This window comes from Cheilinus undulatus, linkage group 19 (genome assembly GCF_018320785.1).
Source record: "Cheilinus undulatus linkage group 19, ASM1832078v1, whole genome shotgun sequence".
NCBI classification, from domain to species: domain Eukaryota; kingdom Metazoa; phylum Chordata; class Actinopteri; order Labriformes; family Labridae; genus Cheilinus; species Cheilinus undulatus.
In genome coordinates this window covers 32,446,699-32,465,840 of record NC_054883.1, presented here as the reverse complement: position 1 = coordinate 32,465,840, position 19,142 = coordinate 32,446,699, and the positions used below count along the sequence as shown (strand labels likewise).

Sequence of the window (19,142 nt, the reverse complement as noted above, 5' to 3'; positions counted from 1 at the left end):
CATGGTTTAGCACATTAAACTCTGATCTTGCCTGTGTTTCTTCAGCAGATGTCTGTTCAGTCTCGCTCGTTGTGACAGGAAATCTCTCTTTTAAAAGATCCAGATTATTTGGCTTAGCTCAGTAGAGCTGGTTGGTTTGCTCCCAAACAACTCTTCATCTGGTACCAGTTTGGCTTTTTTAACTCTGGATTAAATAATGACAAACAATGGAGGAAAGGAAACTGGCTCTTAAAAGGAAGCTAGTTACAGTGGCTAACATTAAAGAGCCATTTCACTGGAGAGGCTCGTTCATGAACCGCTCATCATTGCTCTGTGACTCAAGCCACGAGGCTCATCAGTTTATAGTACATCAGTGTTTCCATTAAAAGCATGTTTGTGTGGGGTGCAGATGGCCTAGTGGATTGGGGCATGCCCCATGTGCACGGATGGCTCCGGTTCAAATCCGGCCTGTGGCCCTTTCCGGCATGTCTCTCCTCACTCTCTCCTCCCTGTTTCAGGGCTCCATCCACTGTCTTCCTATCAATAAGGATTTTTTAATGAAAAAGGGACTCAGCTAGCCTCTTAGCTCAGTGCTAGACTCCTCTAGACTCTGGTCTCCCATCATCTGTCTAGACAAGTTCTGCAGGACTGAGTATTTATGATAGTGATCACCTCTGAGGCAGAACTGGAAAAAAATCCCTTTTTTGTGAAGTGTAGTCTGTCTCAGTTCATGTAGTAATTTTCTGATGATAATTGCAGCTGCAGGTCTAATTAGAGCTGTCTAATTAGAACTGTTTAATTAGAGCTTCCATTCATTTGTTATGGCTGTCCCCCACTTCCTGATCCCAAACAGACATTTAGGATCACATGACTGCAAACAACCTATCGGTTAGTTGTTTTTTTTTGCTTTCCTTTGCCTGAATATTTCACTACTTTCCCGATGCAGAAATCACTTCTTGCCCCCGGGAATTCTAGCAACTTTGATTTTTCCTAGTCTTGCTGTTGGATGAGCCAGATTCCATGTCTTGTCATCCGGCCATCCATCTTGCTACACTTGGAACTGACAGGCTTATTCCCAATCAGAGAATGACTGGACCAATCAGCATCATTTGAGGGTGTGGTTAAGTTGAAGGGACTGCAAGCCTGTAAACAATGGTGGCCAATGAAGAGATTAGTGTGAATGCAACTATAGCAGCAGTTTGATCAGAACTGGACAATATTTTTTTTATTAAAGAAGAGCAAAGAACCAGACTGGGAGCTTTGCCTGGTGGAAAAGTTGTTTTTGCTCTATTCTGGACCAGTTTCAGCAAGAATTTGATTTACTAACTGGCTCCACTGATAGTGAAGAGTCATGTATTGTTAGACAACAGCTGCTGAGCTTTTCTAGTCTACTCCTTGCATTCCTACTGGGCTAGATGTTTTGTAGCTCCTATGATGATGTGTCAATCTCTCAAGACCTCTAGAAGACATCCAACAAGTTCATTCCACAACAAAGATAGAGCTTTTTTTCAAAGAGAAAATTATTTTTGAGAACCAGAAACAGCTGTTATTTTACTCTTTGAAAGTTATTTTTCTGATGAATAGCTGACTAGGACCCTGAAGTAGAGTATGAGCCAAGGTTGTTGGTGAAAAGCATTTACTAAGAGGAGATAAAGGAGCAAATGAAGGTGAGTGAGTTGGCTGGTGGCAGAAGCACTTGCAGGAGACACTCTATGAGAAGAGGACAGCAGGGTGTTCAAATAGTCAAAAAGTCACTGAAAAAAAAGCAAAAGCACACTTAGTTGAAGGTTGAGAGCCAGGTACCACACATGAAACTGAGGAAATACTCTGGCATCTGAAGGCTCAACACAAGGTGATAAGTCCAAAGACTGGCTGCAGCTGTTAAAGCCCAGTACTCCTGCCCTCCCCAGCCTTCCTGCAGTGAGAGAGAAAAAAAAACACAAAGCCTCCTTCTCAACACAAAAAGCAGTCTAAACACAACATCCAAAAACCACAGATCAACTCTGACTCATTTTACCTGGAGGAGCACAAAAGTTGCTGGTCAGCAGCCACATTTATCAAGCTAACTTTTATTGATTGGTTGTCTGACCATTGAAACAGAAAAAATGATGCAGCCATAGCCGCCTGTTTTGTTGCTGCAGCTCCATCATTCTGCTCAGGTGCCATGGCCAGCTCTAAGCCCATGATAAAAAATGGGAGGTAACATGGAGTTACGTGAAACAAAGCATAAATTTATAAACAACCAATATTTCAATGTGACTATAATATGAAAAAGTCCTAAAGCAAACTAACAAAATATAACAAAGATAGGGAGCAGGGGTCAAAGGAGGAGCTGGGTCTCTCAGCCTCACCTTCTCCCTAGCTTTCGCTGAGGAACCGACGAGCCTGCTCTTATGAGGATAAGAACACAGGGCCCAGGTGTTCTCAATCTATGTCCTGACCCCGATCACCTGCCAGGCCACACCCCCTAGTACCTGAAAACAAACACAACAACCAGCAAACATCAGGGTTGTCACACAAGCAATTAAAAATGCATGGCACATATTTATACATTAGAGCCAAAATGTGCTATTATTCTAAATATGCCCAAACTCTGTTTAAGAGTTCCCCTTTGTCAGTATGTTTGTTGCTTTTGCGGTAAATTAACTTTAACTACATTATTTTCGCTATACTGGATCATTAAACCAGACATAAATTCAATTTGAGGCAGAGCTACCAATCTGTTGTTTCTAAAATGTGAACATTTAAATTAAAACTGAACACAGATGGCAGCAGCTCTGGTCTGTTCACACAATTTAATATTTATTTCTATGCCATGCTGATGGTGTATTATTTTCACAGTTGGAAGTTGCTCATTGTATCTGAGAGCAAATTAAGTGTTGGGTTAATCTTTAGACCCTTTTTTTTATCTGTCATGCTCCTTTTTTCCCTTTTAAATCTCTTTTTGTGAATTTTCCCTCCTTTTGTGGCTGATTCTTCCCTCCTCTCGCTCTGTCTCCATGCAGAAGTTCTATAAAGAGAAGTATAACCGTGAGAAGGGGAAGTCCAGCTACACCAACATGAAAACTCTGCCTGAGGTGGAGCACGCCATGGAGGTCAACAGGAACCAGAGCGAGGTAACTGGTCCATGTTTTTACTGTAGCTCTCACTGATATATCTCCAAGAAATAAGTGGTTATGTAACAATGTGTGTGGGCGACACAACCGGCTCATCTGTGTGCAGTTTGGTCTTAACAAGACTAAATTTAACCCGTTGTTACACCAGCTTTGTGCATTAGTAACAGCAGATATGTAGGTAGTAGGAGCATTTATCTGGTTAGAATCAACATAAAACTGAGCTAGGGCTGCACGATGGTGCAGTGGTTAGCACTGTTGTCTCATAGCAAGAAGGTTCCTGGTATAAATCCATGTTCTCCCTATGCATGTGTTGGTTCTCTCTGGGTACTTAAGCTTTCTCCCACAGTCTGGAGACATGCTCATTAGGTTGATTGGTGACTCTAAATTGCCCGTAGGTGGAGAGTGTGAGCATGTCTGGTCATCTTTTTTCTATATGACAGCCCTGTGTCAACAAGATGAGCGTATGTCTCACGTCACATCCATCACTGCACAGACCTGTTAAAAAAAATAATGTTACGGATACTGCGGAGGGAAGCAGAAGTCAATATTATCAGGAGAGACTTATACGAGTTTAACAATGACTTATTCTACAAGTTTGGAACTGTTTGGCAATATTTGGAATTGTAAAATGTCTTTGCGTATAGACTCCATCGTGATGTCTTCATGAACTTGAAGGGGTAGTGAGGCGGACAGCAGGGTAGGATACCCCCCATGGAGTCTAGTCACTGTTGGTGGTGATGGAAGGAGTAAGATAAGATGAGTAAGAGAATTCTGAGGAGCTTGACCCAGACGCTGATGAGGTGATTGGAAGAAGCTTTAAAGGGATGCAGGATGCATGGAAGAGCTTGACCTGGACACCGATGAGATGTAATGGAGGTGGCTCCGGTGGTGGAGGGTTGCAGCGATTGCACTAAAATGACAGACTGACCGTGAAGGAGAGAGAACAGATTTTAAAATATGACAGCTGCAGGATGGTTGGATTGAGAGGGGTCGTGGTTGAAAGGGATTAGCTCAAAGCTAGAGTGAGTAGACGCCCATACCAGCTGATTACTAGAGCAGAAACAGGTACGGGAAAAGGGGGGACAGGTGAGTGGTTACTACTGATTGAAAGGGTGAATTGAAATGAAACAGTCTTCCTGCTTGAACTTAAGCTAAGCTTCATTTGTCACCTAGCAACAATAAATGCCAGTGGGAAGCTCTCTGGAGCTGAGGCTGTGATTGCTGTGAATGCAAAGGAACAGACTGTAGACACTAAAAAGGATTGTGGGGCCCAAAAGCAGTTCTCAGGGCAAAAAAGGGGTCAAACCTGGTGCAAGCAAAAATTAAAAAAAACTGACCGGAGTAACAAGCAGTTGCCTGTTAACCATCCAGAGGTTTGGATAAATGAGCGGTAAAGTGGTACCACTTCAGCTCTGTGGTTGGTCTATTAATTAATTAAACTTTATTAACACAAGAAAGGCAGAGGCAACTTTGCTCTTTATGTTTTCTCTCCATTCTTATTACAGTGAACTATCTCCTTTGTGAAACTGCCCTTTGTGATCATATGCATGTGCTGTTTAGTTTCACTTGTTTTGAAGTAGTTGTAATCTTACTGGCATTGGAGATGAGGGAAACCTTTATGTCCTTTTGAGATAAATAAAGGTTTAAAAAATTAAAGGAACTGGAAGTGATTGTTGTTTCCTGTTCTGACTGTTTTCAGGTCAGCTACAGAAAAGGCAAAGAGGATCTCCATCACTACAACACGGTGGCAGACAGACCGGACATCGTCAACGCCAGCAATGCTGCCAAACTGGCCAGCGATGTTAGTCTGCATCTGTGTGTCCGTGTATGTGTGTGGGTGTGTTAACATGTCTCAACAGTGATTTCCATGACAACAGTGCCATCAAGCAGCTGTTCTGTGAGCTGGAGCGCCGATAAATTATAGAAAATGCTCTTCTGTTAACACTGAACTGCCATTATGTAAGAGCGGCCTGATAGGTGTGTGTTTGTGTGTGTTTTCTCAGACTTTCTCTCAGTGGGTGGTTCAACATCTCTAATGGATAAAAGCATAATCCTTCTTTAATTTTTTAAGATACCTTTAACTCTGCGTGTTTTTTATTTAATTCTGAATGTATGTTTTTGTGCCCTGCTTTGTGTGATGAAGTTCAAATGTCCTCAAACATCACTGCTAATTTTTGTGTATCTATGTCTCTTTATTTTCTGTGTTTTGATTAATTATTACCATAAATACATGTCTTTATGATACACTCTATGTTTGTGTAAATAATAATAACCACAGGTGGCATATAAAAGTAACACAAATCAGCCAGTTTACAGCGACGGATCCTTGTTGGATCGAACGGACATCCAGCATGCCAAGGAGGTTTCAAAACTGGCCAGTCAGGTAACAGAAATACTCACAGTGTCTACCCAGGATGCACTGGCCAGATCTTAGTGAACTTTTCAGGACAGATAGTCAGTCTCAGAGTCTTTTTAACCCTCTTCTTTCTCCTCCAGGTGAAGTATAAGGAGAGTTTCGACAAGGATTTAAAGGGCCAGCGTCCTTGTTACAACCCTCTGGATTGTCTCTCCTTCAAACACACACAAGCTGCCTCTGCTCTGGCCAGTCAGGTGAGTCATCTGTTCCAACAGGTCCAGGTTCCAGGGCTGATGCTGGGCTAGAGCTGGAGCCCAGCATTGGCTGAAGCTGGCCAGGGTGCCACGTCATTATGTCCCTGTAAACATCAGTGTGCATCTCTGTTTTCCTGTGCTTGTTGCTCCCTCCAGCTTTCTTAGTACTTCATCAGAACACACAATAGGCCATTGACACATGACATTATGTCAAGCGAAGAACTCTAGATGTAGGGCAGGATGAGAGCACATACACAATCACAAACAAAAGGCCAAAGTTTTGTGACATTTACAGCCGTTCAAAGCATTGACATTGTAACCTGGCACACCAGATGGATTTGTTTCACACATCAATCTGGAAAATCTCCCATAGACGCTGGCTGGGAAAGGGCATCCTACTCTGTGGTCTAATGTCAGCATTCACTGTGTGATTGAAGCACTTATGACACACGACCAAAATTTGATATTTATGTGCTCATACTGCGGTCCCATAGTCGCGCACAGCCTGAGTTCTCTCAGTGATGAGTGAAATCAGGACCGGGGTCAGCGAAAGGATTACTGCTTTGTCTGGGCCTAGTAATATCTGAAGTTTAAACCATTTCCCCTTCTCATCTTAAATTAAAGACTGGAGATGTTTGAAACATTTAGCCTATGATAGAGACAGCCTTTTGTTTACGTAGCAACTAACAAGTCATATTAATTTATTTATAAAGCCCGCAGCTCTTATTGCCCAATCCAAAAATATGATTGCCTTAATTTTCTGCTATCCCAGAGACCCATAAATCAGTAATCAGAAGACTGATTTTTGACTTAAATGTTGAGAAATTCTCTCTTTTTGATAAGCAAAAATCATTAATGTTTATTGCAGCGAGAGAGAGAAAAGTAGAGAGAGGAAGAGCAAAAGAGAGCAGTGTGCTGTGCTGTCAGTCTGAACTTAGATCAGCTAAATTTTTACTTTAAAAAAACATAAAGACAATCCAATGAGCCAGGACAATTCAGCCTTAACTCTCGTTTTTCCTTCTTTGTTTTGCCGTTTTTTGTCGTGTCATAAAGAAACGTTAATCCAGTAGTGAAATCACATGACTCAGCAGGTGCAGTATCAGTGACTGTGGATGAGATCGATGACGGAAAGGAGTTGATAAAACTTTGAGAAGTTTTCAGACTTGTTGAGACTTGAGTTTTTCCTCATGATAACTCTCTCTCTGTCCCTGATGGATCATCTGATGATCAGCTCAGAGAAGTTTATACAGGAAAAATGTCCTGACGTTTCGGAATCTACTCGTGGCTCTGCGCGTGTTACAGTCAGAAATTCTTCCACGTCATGAGTAGCTAATTAAGCAGAGTGTTCCCATTGTGCCCTCAAACTACGCACCTTAAACTCAAAAATCATCAGGTGAGAATAGGCCTGTAGACTCACAGTATATGCCCAGATTAAAGGCCAGTAACAAGATGCGTTTTTTGTTTTGTTCTTTTTTTTTTAAGAAAATGTCCCCCCCTCTGGGTTTTCAACAGTTTGCACCCTGGATAAAACTGACGCTATAGCAGCATCCACGCCAATTTCTTCTGCCATAATTGCACCAAGGAGAGTTTCCAGGATGGGTGGGGAGTGTGCTGTCTGCTGTGAGAGAGGCTGATGAGACAGTGGGAGAAGTGAAACTCTGGAGAAAAATGCAGGCTGACGGCTTAAAACGTCCACATAATTTACACTCAGTGGTCATGATATAGTCATTTTTTACATGCCACATGGCAAAAGCTGCGATACATCACGTATACTCTCTTTACTCTTTTTGTAAAGTGTAGTGATCATAGCCAATGAATGTGGAAATGTTTTGATGATAACTGCAGAGTTTTAACTTTCTTTTATACCCATCAGCTCCAAACCCCTGTCCTTCAATTCCTGCAAGTGTTGTAGTCACGACCACACTATCCAAGACCAAGACATGCCTGGGATCAGAGTGCACTGAGACCAAGACAAGGCCAAGACTTTTGCGGGTTAAGACTGAGACAAACCAAGACTAAGACCAAGAACATGAAAATCAATTTTAAAAAGTCATAAAAAGGTTAAAACAGTAAAAGACCACTCATTTTAATTTTAGTTTGCTGTTAACAGCAAAAAAAAACAAGGCAAACAATAATCAGATCTGTTTTGTTCTCTCTCCAACCATCCAGAGAAAACTAGCTTTAACTGACTTCTTTTTAGGGTGTATGTGTGTCTCATTCACTTTGACTCACTCTCTGAAACTCGGCCTGTTGTGTGGGTGTTACCATGGCAACCTTTGTGAGGCAAATGCAGGCCGATTGTAGGATGAGAGTTGGTGAAGTTGCAGAGGTTATTCACTAACACACACCTGATGGACAGCCACAAATAAAATGCAAAAACAGGCACAGCGTGAGGTCATAGACATACAGATAATATAAACTAAACAGAGGTTAAAACATGCAGATGAACCTGAAGATGACTGAGTGATAACTACTCTACATAGACACACATTCACTCATGAGGCCATGGTTCAGTTTTAGTCCGCTCTCTGCCCACACAGCTACAGAAAAGAGCCTCTTCACTCCACAACATTACGTAACAGGGTGTTGTGTTGAACACTGCCTGGTGTTCAGGAACGTTCACTCCAAGCTGCTTTTCAGAGAAAGAAAAAAAACTCTCTCGCCGAGCCAGGAACAGGCGGCATCACCATGTCGGCAAAAGAAAACAGGTTTCAGAAGAAAAACTGGCAATAGGGGCTCAGATCAGGACAGAATTTGGAACCAAACCAGCAAGACAAACTTAGAGAGGAGAATATGTTTGGAACATAGATTCAGCGTTCACTTTAGAACCACAGTCTGCTTGAAAATAGAACCCTAATGGGGTTCATTTTAACATTAGTAGCCTGGAGGCTGGGCTTAATGTTCACCACCATTTTTATCACTAACTGGAGCCATGATGTCCTAATTATAGAAACAATGTAGGAGTGAGCAGGAGGCAGATGTCATTCTGACAGACTGTCAGTCAGAGAAAGTACAGCTTCAACATTAAATAAGATAGAGAGCAAATGACTGGCAATAGACTGATGATGGGAATATTTTAACCTGGAACTAGGAAAAATTGTTATTGTAAGGTAGTATTTTTAAATCCGAGGACTGTTGTTAAACTTAGTTTGACCAGTGTGAATAGTCCATACCCCGTTCAGGCTAGTACACATCCATGGCCCTAGCACTGATAGAAGAGGTTGGCTTCAGCACGGTATGGTTGCTCTTGAACAAGCATGGGTGCGCAGCCTTAACATAACCAAAATGACTCAAAATGGACCAGAAAGTGAGTAAAGTTAGTACTGTCAAATCTGTGAATTTCTCCATTGTGCGGACTTCGATACCATGTCTTGTAAAACTCTTCATACTATGACACATTGATGCATCCTTGCGCAGACCTAGCTGGGGCTGGAGTAATGTGAGTACAGGCCAGCAAGGGACTAGAAGAGGTGGGGTCATGTTTCAATATAGTATGGATGCATCGTACTACCAGGGGCAAAGCAAGGAGTGTCGAATATCCCAAACTTAAAGCAATATCAGCTAACAAGACAAGGTTAATATGGCTGATCGCAGCTATCTGGGATGCCTGTTGAAATGCCTGACTGAATTGTGTGTTCTGGCAGACTGATTTGTTGTTCGGGTGTGTAATCGTTCTGTCCCTTTATTTGGGTTGAGAATTGAAGGATCCTCATAACATAAAGCCCTGTCGGCAGAAAACCGCTAACCTGACACGCCAGAGCGACTCATATCATTGCATGAATGTATTTGACATACATCTGGGAAAAGCTAAAAAAATAAATAACACTAATTTTTTCCTAAATAAATCAAACTCTAAATGGAGCATGGGGACAATAAATAAACAACGTATTAGATGTTAAAACTGAGACAGTTTACCATTTCATGAAAAATATTAGTTCATTTTGAATTGATGGCAGCAACACATCTCAAAAAATTAGGGACAGGGCCATGTTTACCATTGTGTAGCATCCCCTCTGCTTTTAACAATAAAAGTCTGGGAAGTGAGAAGATGAGTTTCTGGAGTATTGGGAGAAGGATGTTGTTCCATTCCTGTCTAATGTAGGATTCTAGCTGGGTCTTCTTTAATGGATTTTTACTCTTCTGCTGATCTAACGGTAAAAGGTTCCAGTTCAGGACGCAGATTCTTCTTCTGTGAAGCCATATTGTTGTGATGGTTGTGGTATGTGGTTTAGCATTGTCTTGCTGAAATAGTCAAGACCTTCCCTGAAAGAGATGTTGTCTGGATGGGAGCATATGTTGCTCTGAAACCTCTCTCTACTTTTCAGCATTGATAGTTGCTTTCCAGATGTGTAAGCTGCCCACACCATAGGCTCTAATGCAACCCCATACCATCAGAGATGCAGGCTTTAGAACTGTGCTCTGATAACATGCTGGATGGTCCCTCTTCTCTTTAGTCCAAAGGGCAGGGTGTCAGTGGTTTCTGATAAGAATTTCACATTTTGATTCATGTGACCACAGAACAGTTTTCCGTGTAGTCTCAGTCCATCTTAAATGAGCTTATTCTGGCTTTTTCTTTCCATGATTCAGCTTTAACTTGCATTTGTGGATGGCATGGCCAACTGTGTTGACAGACAATGATTTCTGGAAGTGTTCCTGAACCCATGCAGTGATTTCCAGTTTAGAATCATGCCTGTTTTTAATGTAGAGGCCCCTGAGGGCCACAAGATCACCAGCACTAACTTTCAGTATTGCCCTTTTCTCACAGAGATTTCTCCAGATTCTCTGAATCTGTTGATGATATTATGGACTGTTGATGGAGAGATATTCAAAGTCTTCACTATTTAACATTGGGGAACATTTTTTGTGTTGTCCCGTCTCTCCTTTTTTGTGTTGCTGCTGTCAAATTGAAATGGAGCTAATATTTTTCCTGAAATGGTAAAATGTCTAAGTTTTAACATCTGATATGTTGTTTATGTTCTATTTTGAATGAAATATAGGTTTACGAGGTTTGAAAATCACTGACTTCTGTATTTTTCCCTCTATTTTGGAATCGGGGTTGTAGTTCATTCAAATCTGATTGTTCTCAAAGTTTCCTATTCATTCTAAAATTATAATGCAAAATGCTGAAGATCAATATTTTCACTCCTGCCTTCAAAAAATTAACCAAAATTGTTTGATGATTTTGTAAATGACATAGTTTTAAATTTTAGAAATGTAATAACTATTTAACAAAACATTAACAAAAAGTAAAATGTGGGGATCCAGGTATAGATTTATTTATGAAAATTTAGAAAATGTTGATATTTAATTAACATTTAATCGCTGTTTTGTGTTAGAAAAATATTCTTCCTACTTATAAAACAGTACGTCTGTAGTGACCAGTTTTTTCATGTTTTCATATAATGGGCCTGTCTCTGACAAGAACTGTACTCCTATATTTTAAAATAACATTAATTTTTAGTATTTCAGGAATATTAATCCTTTGAAAATGACAGGAGAATGTAACGTGCTAATATGAAGAATCGATCCATCCTCCAGGTGAAGTATAAGACCAACAGGAACCAGAAACCAGAAGGTTCTTCAGACCTGCCAAACCTCCTGCAGCTGGAACATGTTCTGCACGCCAGCAAACTGCAGAGTAACGTACGACAGCATCACACTTCTGATCGATAATACTGTTAATACAAGAGCCAAAGAGTCTGTGTGAGATTCTTTTGAGGATATTTGATCATCAGTGAGCTTTTACTCTTTGTTCAGGTGGAGTACAAGAAGAAGTATGAGCAGAACAAGGCTCACTACCACATTGCTTTAGACACAGCTGAACAGCTCCACCACAAGGAGAACGCTGTGCTGCACAGCCAGGTGACTGTCACTGAAGCTGCTCTTGATCTAGTCCTCTCTATCTCTGCTTTAGTTAAACCAATCTAAATCTGTCCCAGGTGAAGTACAGAGAGGAGTATGAGAAGAACAAAGGCCGCTCTCAGATGGAGTTTGGAGACACTCAGACATATAAAGTGTCTAAAGAAGCTCAGAAGATGCAGAGTGAGGTAAAGTCCTCAGTGATTTCAGAATTATTTATGATGTTTTTTCCTTATAATGCTTTTTTTTCACAAGAGGATTTGTCTACTTTTATCAACCTAAAAACATGAATTATTTTCGGTCCTGGCTGGTCGCAGCTGTCCTTTGTTTTCTGAGTTTAAGCTGCTCCCGTTCAGCCACAGATTTAGCCTGCCAGCTTGCAGGACAAAGAGACTAAGAACTCAGTGTCCCAGCTGCACATGGCTTTTTAGATGCCTGATTGCTCATTGTCTTATTGAGTGTCTGTGTTTTGTGTCCTTTTTTGCTGTAATTATGGTTGGTATGATGAATTTACAGGACTGAAGTAGGATTTAGATGTGGCAGGAAGGCTGTCTGAGGGCACTATCAGGAGGGAAGGAGGATTAACACAACCCCAGTCATGCTCTGGATATCCTTGCATTTAACCAGGGGTATGGGAAAATATTCTGTTGAAAAAAATAAAAAGTCCACACCTTTAGGGCAGAGTAAGGGGTGGGTAAGGCAAGTAAGCACGACTGAGGGTACCGCCCAGGCAGGTAGTGGGGTTGCCACAAGCCTTTGGTCTTTCTGTGGAAGGCCCAAGGGCCTGAAAACCTTCAGCAGTCTCCAGGCGTTCCAACAGGCGTAAAAAGGCCCAGACGAAAGAAATGCTATCAAGCTTGACCTTGGCTGCGGAGTGACATGTCTGCTTATTTGTGTTGAGCTTAACTCACCACCACATTGCTGTGGTCATAACTGAACTGCTCCACCACAAGGAGAACGCCGTGGTGAACCACCCCCACTTTCCAGCCCCTTGGCTGTGGCATGTCAGGCCTTGTGGTGAATCCTTCAAAGGGATAATAAAGACAATGTTCAACCTTGGTCTAGTACCTTGGTTCCCATATGGTGGGTTGGTTCCCAAAAGTGTGTCACAAAGAAACTTTCAGCTGGTTTAGGATTTGTGCCTTAAAAATATGTGGCATAACTTTTATTTTGTGCTTGTATTTGGAAGGAATCGTCATCCAGGATATCTATTTTTAACTATTCTACTATAAATGTATGACTTTTTGTCCACTAGTGCCCTGCTTCAAACACTGCTTTTGCTTCTGCTTTTGCCCCTCAAACATTCTGAGTCTGCTGCTGCTTCACAGAGACTATGTCCATGTTTTTCTGCAGTCCATGGACCAAAGAGGAGCAGGTCCTGCCTGCTGCAGGATAAAATGACTATTTTTATTATTAGTCTGTTGGGTAGGGAGAGAATGATGTAACAGCTGTTTCTGTTTTTGGAAAAGTAACTTTCTGTTCACAGCACATTTTTAATGCTGCCCGCTAATCCTTCTGAAATGTGCTGAAGGTTTTGTATCTTTAATTATTAAGACCCCAAACTGTAAAAATAAATACGACCAGGAGTAACAGAGTTACGACAGGATTTTAAAAATCTGTCTCTCCTGCAGAGATGAGTTATTAGCAGAGTTTTTAGATAAGGGTCCTCTCCTCACTCTCTCTTTCTGTCTTTCTCTCTTTCAGAGGGAGTATCGGAGGGACTATGAGGAACAGATGAAGGGGAAAGCTTTGGTTGATGTTGACCAGACACCTGGATACCTGACAGCTCGGCACGCTAGCAGCCTGCTGAGTGAGGTAACCTGTACACCTGATCCTTTACTTTGGACTTTATAGTTTTATAAGGATCAGTAAATAGAGGGTATAAAGTTTTTACTCGTTTCAATTAATTTAGAGATCCGAGGAAGTAGGATTTTTTACTATTTTCCTTATTTTAAGGATTTCAAGATGAGAATTTAGTTAATTCAAATTCTTAGAGATCCTAAAGGTTGATTTAAAACATGCTTCCCCCTTTCGTCTTACCTTTGGTCCATTCAGTTTATTTGCATTGTGAAGTAGGAGGACAACAGACCAAAAGGCTAACTTTTTTAACTAAGTTTTCTAATAGTAATGTTGTTTTTTTAATTTTCTCTTGAAATGTTGCTAATGCATTATTCCACTTTAGATTTTAATATAACTCATTAATTTTCAATATTTGAAGCTTAAATGTCTTTCTCTCACTCTGTAGAAGGAGTACAGGAAAGACCTGGAGCAGGAAGTGAAGGGGCGGGGCTTATCTGGCATTGGTCTGGAGGAAACACCGGAGCTGCTGAGGGTCAAAAAAGCCAGTCAAATACTGAACGAGGTAAACCACACAGCAGATAAACACATGTAAAAAATACCCTGAATAAGACCCTAATCTGAGCATCAATGGGCTGTGTTCATGTGTGTGCTCTGCAGAAGGAATACCGTAAAGATCTAGAGAGGGAGATCGTAGGTAAAGGGATGGAGCTGAGCAACGACGTCCTGGAAATTCAGAGAGCAAAGAGAGCCTCAGAGATCCAGAGCCAGGTAGAGCCTCACTTTTTTCTCCAAAGTTGCTTTAAATTTCCATTTCTGACTTTTATTTTTATTTTTACATTAAATTACTCAACACAACACAAATATAATTTCACAATAACCAATAATTGCACAATAAACAAAAAAAAAAAAAAAGAAAATAGTCTAAGCTTTATTGCGCAGGTTGTGAAACATAGTTTTTATACAACCTCTAATCCAAAAAAAGTTGGGGCACTGTGTAAAAGGTAAACAAAATTTGGAAAATCATTATGTTCAGTCTAAATTTACATTTTACACAGTGCCCCAACATTTTTGAAATTTGAGTCATATTCATCTGTAGCCTACTGACCTGTAACTCTACAGCACAAATAAAAAATAAACAAGCAGAAATCTTTCTTTTTTTCTAGACAGAAGACAGGAAACTAAGTAAAAAACTAAAAGTTTTAAATATTTTTTATCGTTTAATAATAAATGTTCTGATGGTTTGTGTCTCAGAGGTCTTACAAGCAGATGGATCAGCTGAGAGAAAACTCATACGGGACGGTTACAGACACACCTGAACTGCTGCACGCCTCCTACCTTAAAGACGTCTACAGCCAGGTGTGTGAGAGGTGTGATTATTAATGCCATGATGATGGCATGATGATGATGATGCGATGAAACCAGTCTGATTATATTGATTCCTATCATTGTAACCTGATAGTCTGCATATGAAGCAGTGCAGCGCAGCCTGCTGTTTTTTACCCTGTTCCTATTTTCTCTGTCACTCACACTGAGATGGGAGAGGAACAATGAAAAAGGTAGATGACAAGGTATCAGGAGTGTCGGACAGGAATATCTGCTTGATTTTCTTTCACTTCCCTCCCTCTACAGAGCTTGAGATAGTTTTGCATCACTTGCATCCATATCCATGTTTGAAATTTTATTGTTCTGACTTGGGTCATCATGGAGGCTAAACTGTTTGACTCATTGCATTTGTATTTGGCTCAGTACAAAACACCACAGTTGTGTTCCTCTGCATTAAAAGTGCTAGATGTTATTTGTACAAGGGGAAACTAAAATTCAAAAGGTAGAGATTTAGCAGATGCAGTGTTGACAGAGAGCATGCAATACTGTTATGACACGGTGTTATCCAAAGACTGTCAGTGTGCGTTTTTATCAGTCTCATGCCTCAGAACCACAAAAAGACTTTATTTTACTGTATTCATGACAAATACATACTTTTTAAAACATAAAAATAAATGTTCATCCTACAGATCTCAGAGTGTGAGCTGGTGGGCTGATTTATTCCCTAATTCTCCTTCTTCTTGTAGAAAAAGTATAAAGATGAGGCAGAGCGTCTGAAGGGACACTACAGTCTGGTCTCAGAGACACCAGAGATGGAGAGAGTCAGAGCCAACCAGAGACACATCAGTTCTGTGAGTGATGACATATCTAAACATTGACTGCATGATCTGAAATCCAAGCCAGTGAATAATTATAATTCCTGGTTAATAACACTAAATTTAAGCCACAGTTATCTGACAAGACCAGAAAAACATTTTGTTTTATTTCAAGATTGAGAAACCTGATATGTTGGTTTCATTAAAATGACATTTGACGTCGGTCAGTTTGGGATGAACTAACTCTGATGTACCATTAGAAGCATTTCAGAGCTCACCACTGACTGTTAAATATTGATAATCAAATATTTAAAACAAGGAAATACCAGTAAGTAAGCACTGCTAAATCTGCTGTCATTGAGGCAGAGACAGTAGTAGAGTTCGCAAGATTCTTCTGTCCCAGGAGGGTATTTAAAATGCATTTATTTTAACTGAGTTTCAGCTTAGAGGGAATTTGAGATTAACATGTGTTGATTTGTCTTTGCATTAAACCTCGGCATGGAGGCAAATCTGATACAAGGACAAGAAAATAGTTGACATTCTTATAAAAATGTCAGGCCTAAATAAAAAGTTAATGTGGATTTTTCTGAGGAATGTGGCTTAAAATAAGTGTAATGATGTATTTTTGACAAGAAGTAAGACAAAAAATGTGTTTAAATTGAACTTTTGCAGTGTGTATCCCTGGAAACAACCCTGGGCTTTAACCGTCCTCACCCAGCGTTTCTAACACAGCTCTCTCTCGCCCTCTAGCTGCGGTACTGCTGGGACTCAAAGCTGATGAGAGGTCTGATGTCTTCAGTCACAGAAACACCAGAAATCGTTCTTGCCAGAGAGAACGCCAAAAAGATCAGTGATGTAAATATGCATGCACATCATATGTAAAAAAAATAAAAAATAAAAAATAAAAAAGGTGATTGGAAGATTTGCAGGCAATGATGAGGATGTAAAATTAATGTAAAATTCTGTACCTTTTTACAGCTTTAAGGTTTCTTTTTTACTCTTTCGGTTGGTGTAAAAAAATGAGAGCTACCTTCACAAAAATAAAAAGACAAAACAACATAATAAGCTTATTTAGCTAATTTTACTAAGATTTCTCATTTTTGGTGGTAACAAAAGTAACACTAGTGAAAGTAAAGGTGTGAAGTTAGAAAATAGCTCAGGAAAATTGGACAGGAAGTTCACCTTGGAATGAAGAGATCTTAGATCTTGTTCCTGATAAGCTTTCAATGTTTTTAAATTTTTATTTGATATAAAGCTAAATCATGTCTTAACTAATAGCAATGAAGTATCTTTAAGTGTTAGTATACGAGGTAAAAACAGCTTAGAAGCATTCTAACATAAGGAACTCTGTGCTATTTTGTTTTAGCCCAAAAGTTTTAGAGTTAAATAATCTCTTAGGGACTCATACAGCAGTATGTTGTGCCCCATCAGGTCAAGTACAGAGAGGAAGTGGGCTGTGGAACCGCTGTTATGGACACACCGGAGATGGAGCGAGTCCGACGAAACCAGGAGAACATCAGCTCAGTGAGGACAAGCACTCACAAACATAGTCACTTACATTTCCAAATGTACTCATTTTACCTTTACAAGCCATTTATAATTATTATTATTATTATCTGACATCTTACTACTATAACTGGTGGCGTGTCTGTCACAACCATGGCACATTTTGTGCTCACACTGTACAGTCTGATGGTTGGCCACAACCTGAGTGCCCATGTTGTCAGAGTGATGTTTGATAGGACCGTGACAAGTGCCATTGGAGTTTCCTTGAAAATGTCTCATAGGTGGAGATTTAAATCAGATCTGTTGTCTCATTTTTACACTTCCAACTTCTACACTGTTGAAACCACTCTTGCCATCTCCCTCACACACACATAAACAGCATCGCGAGCAAACACAGCTAAATAATAACAATTATTCTGTGTCAGCTGAAGGTCTGCAGATGGGCCTGTTTCCTGCAAATGTATTTCCTTTATTGCAGAGTAGGCACATCAAACATCATTCCTGTAGTTTTTGTGGTGATTTAAGACGCCCCCTGACAGTTCACAAAGAAAAAAAAAAAAAAACAAAGTTGGTAAATTTGCTCATGGTTCTGTTGGTTCTTTGTGAGTCTGTGCAGTTTTTTGACCACGTCAGAAATCCATCTGATAAGTTTGGATCAGCTGGTGGGGCTGTGGTTGGTGGCAAGCCTGCCCACAGAATTACCTGGGACCCTGAAAACCCCAGTGGATGGGCCCTTCATGGTTAATTTATTGATATATGCATGTGTGTATGTGTAAGCATGTGTGTTGGATCAGTAACATTGGTGCTAGCATCCTGGCTAACAGTTACATCATTTCAGAGCTGAAAAGTGTGTCCTACTATTATTGGGTTCTGATGTACAGTGCTTAACAAATTTATTAGACCACCTGTCACATTTGTCTCAGAGACCATCCAGCATCATGAAGTGCTTTAATGCGGACTCTTTCATATTCAGTAGGCTCGCGGTGTTTTACCATGTTGAACAGGAATGAGGAATTTCAAACTGATTTCATCGTTTTATACCCAAATTTTCATTGCTGTTTCTGCCCATTTTTCCAAATCTTTTACATTTTTTTCTGCTTTTATCCTATTCAAGCCAACTTTTAACCTTTTTTCACAGTTTTTCTTATCCACTTTTGCCCCTTTTTTCCTTTCTTGACCCATTTTTGCCTCTTTTAGACCCTTTTTGCCCCTCCCTAACTGCTTTTCCCCTTTTTCCTATCCATTTATGCATTGTTTTGCATTCTTGACCAATTTCTACCTCTTGTGACAAATTTTTGCCAGTGTTTTACCACTTTTCACCATTTTCCAACTTGTGTTTGCCCTTTTTACTTTTTTGACCCTTTTTTGTCTCCTTGAAACCAATTATTAACTTCTTTTCACTATTTTCCTCTTCCATTTTTACCCTTTTTTGCCTTCTTCACTGTATTTTCCCTCTTTTAACCCATTTTAGCCAGTGTTTAACCATTTTTTACAAATTTCTTACCATTTTTTTTGCCTTCTTGACCCCTTTTTGCCTCTTGTAACCCATTTTTTGCAACTTTATAACTGCTTTTCATCCTGTTCACTTTTGCCCTTTTTGCCTTTCTTGATCCATTTTTGACTTTTTCTCTTTTTCTACTCTTTTTCTACTTAATTATTTTCCCCTTAAAGTTATTTCAGTTCCCTCTGCTTTATTCTCTGGTATCCTGACATTTGTGCACATCATCCATTAACTATGAGGTCTGGAATTACATTCCAAATATTTTGGTCAATTTGCCCATCCATATTGTTGACATGAGCAGCTGTGATTTTTGTTGTAAATTTTAAGGAAAGGGGGTTTACATTTAAATTAGACTGTATTGTACTAGAGCAAAATAAAAACAAAGTTTATTTTTTGTTTCTTTGATACGAGTAGTTACTATTTAGGATAAATATAGAATATGGCTACCACAGATTAACTTTTCAATGGGCTGTGATTTTCTTGACCTCCATAGGCCCTCCTGTTTAACTAGACCACAGAAAACTCTCCCCTATCTCCCCTTTATGGGCGGCCTTGGTCAGCAGTCATGCACCATGCATGACAAACAATGTATAATCAGGCTAAAAGCCAGTCTGACTTCCAAGTTAGTCATGT

General features: G+C 40.1%; 1 protein-coding gene across 4 annotated transcripts in view; it reads left to right on the top strand.

The window, feature by feature from the left end:
- LOC121527230 (nebulin-like) overlaps positions 1-19,142 on the top strand; it is a 96,007-nt gene that overhangs the window by 68,795 nt on the left and 8,070 nt on the right. For all 4 annotated transcript variants that reach the window (XR_005993384.1, XR_005993385.1, XM_041814085.1 and 1 more), the window contains exons 50-63: positions 2,985-3,095; positions 4,795-4,896; positions 5,374-5,478; positions 5,592-5,705; positions 11,244-11,348; positions 11,463-11,567; positions 11,645-11,752; positions 13,269-13,379; positions 13,810-13,926; positions 14,022-14,132; positions 14,616-14,720; positions 15,434-15,538; positions 16,253-16,357; positions 16,934-17,026. Coding sequence is in view for 2 of the 4 variants with exons in the window: in XM_041814085.1 (XP_041670019.1) it covers positions 2,985-3,095; positions 4,795-4,896; positions 5,374-5,478; positions 5,592-5,705; positions 11,244-11,348; positions 11,463-11,567; positions 11,645-11,752; positions 13,269-13,379; positions 13,810-13,926; positions 14,022-14,132; positions 14,616-14,720; positions 15,434-15,538; positions 16,253-16,357; positions 16,934-17,026 (1,497 nt within the window). In the remaining 2 variants the exon portion in view is untranslated. The remainder of the gene's footprint in view (positions 1-2,984; positions 3,096-4,794; positions 4,897-5,373; positions 5,479-5,591; positions 5,706-11,243; positions 11,349-11,462; positions 11,568-11,644; positions 11,753-13,268; positions 13,380-13,809; positions 13,927-14,021; positions 14,133-14,615; positions 14,721-15,433; positions 15,539-16,252; positions 16,358-16,933; positions 17,027-19,142) is intronic.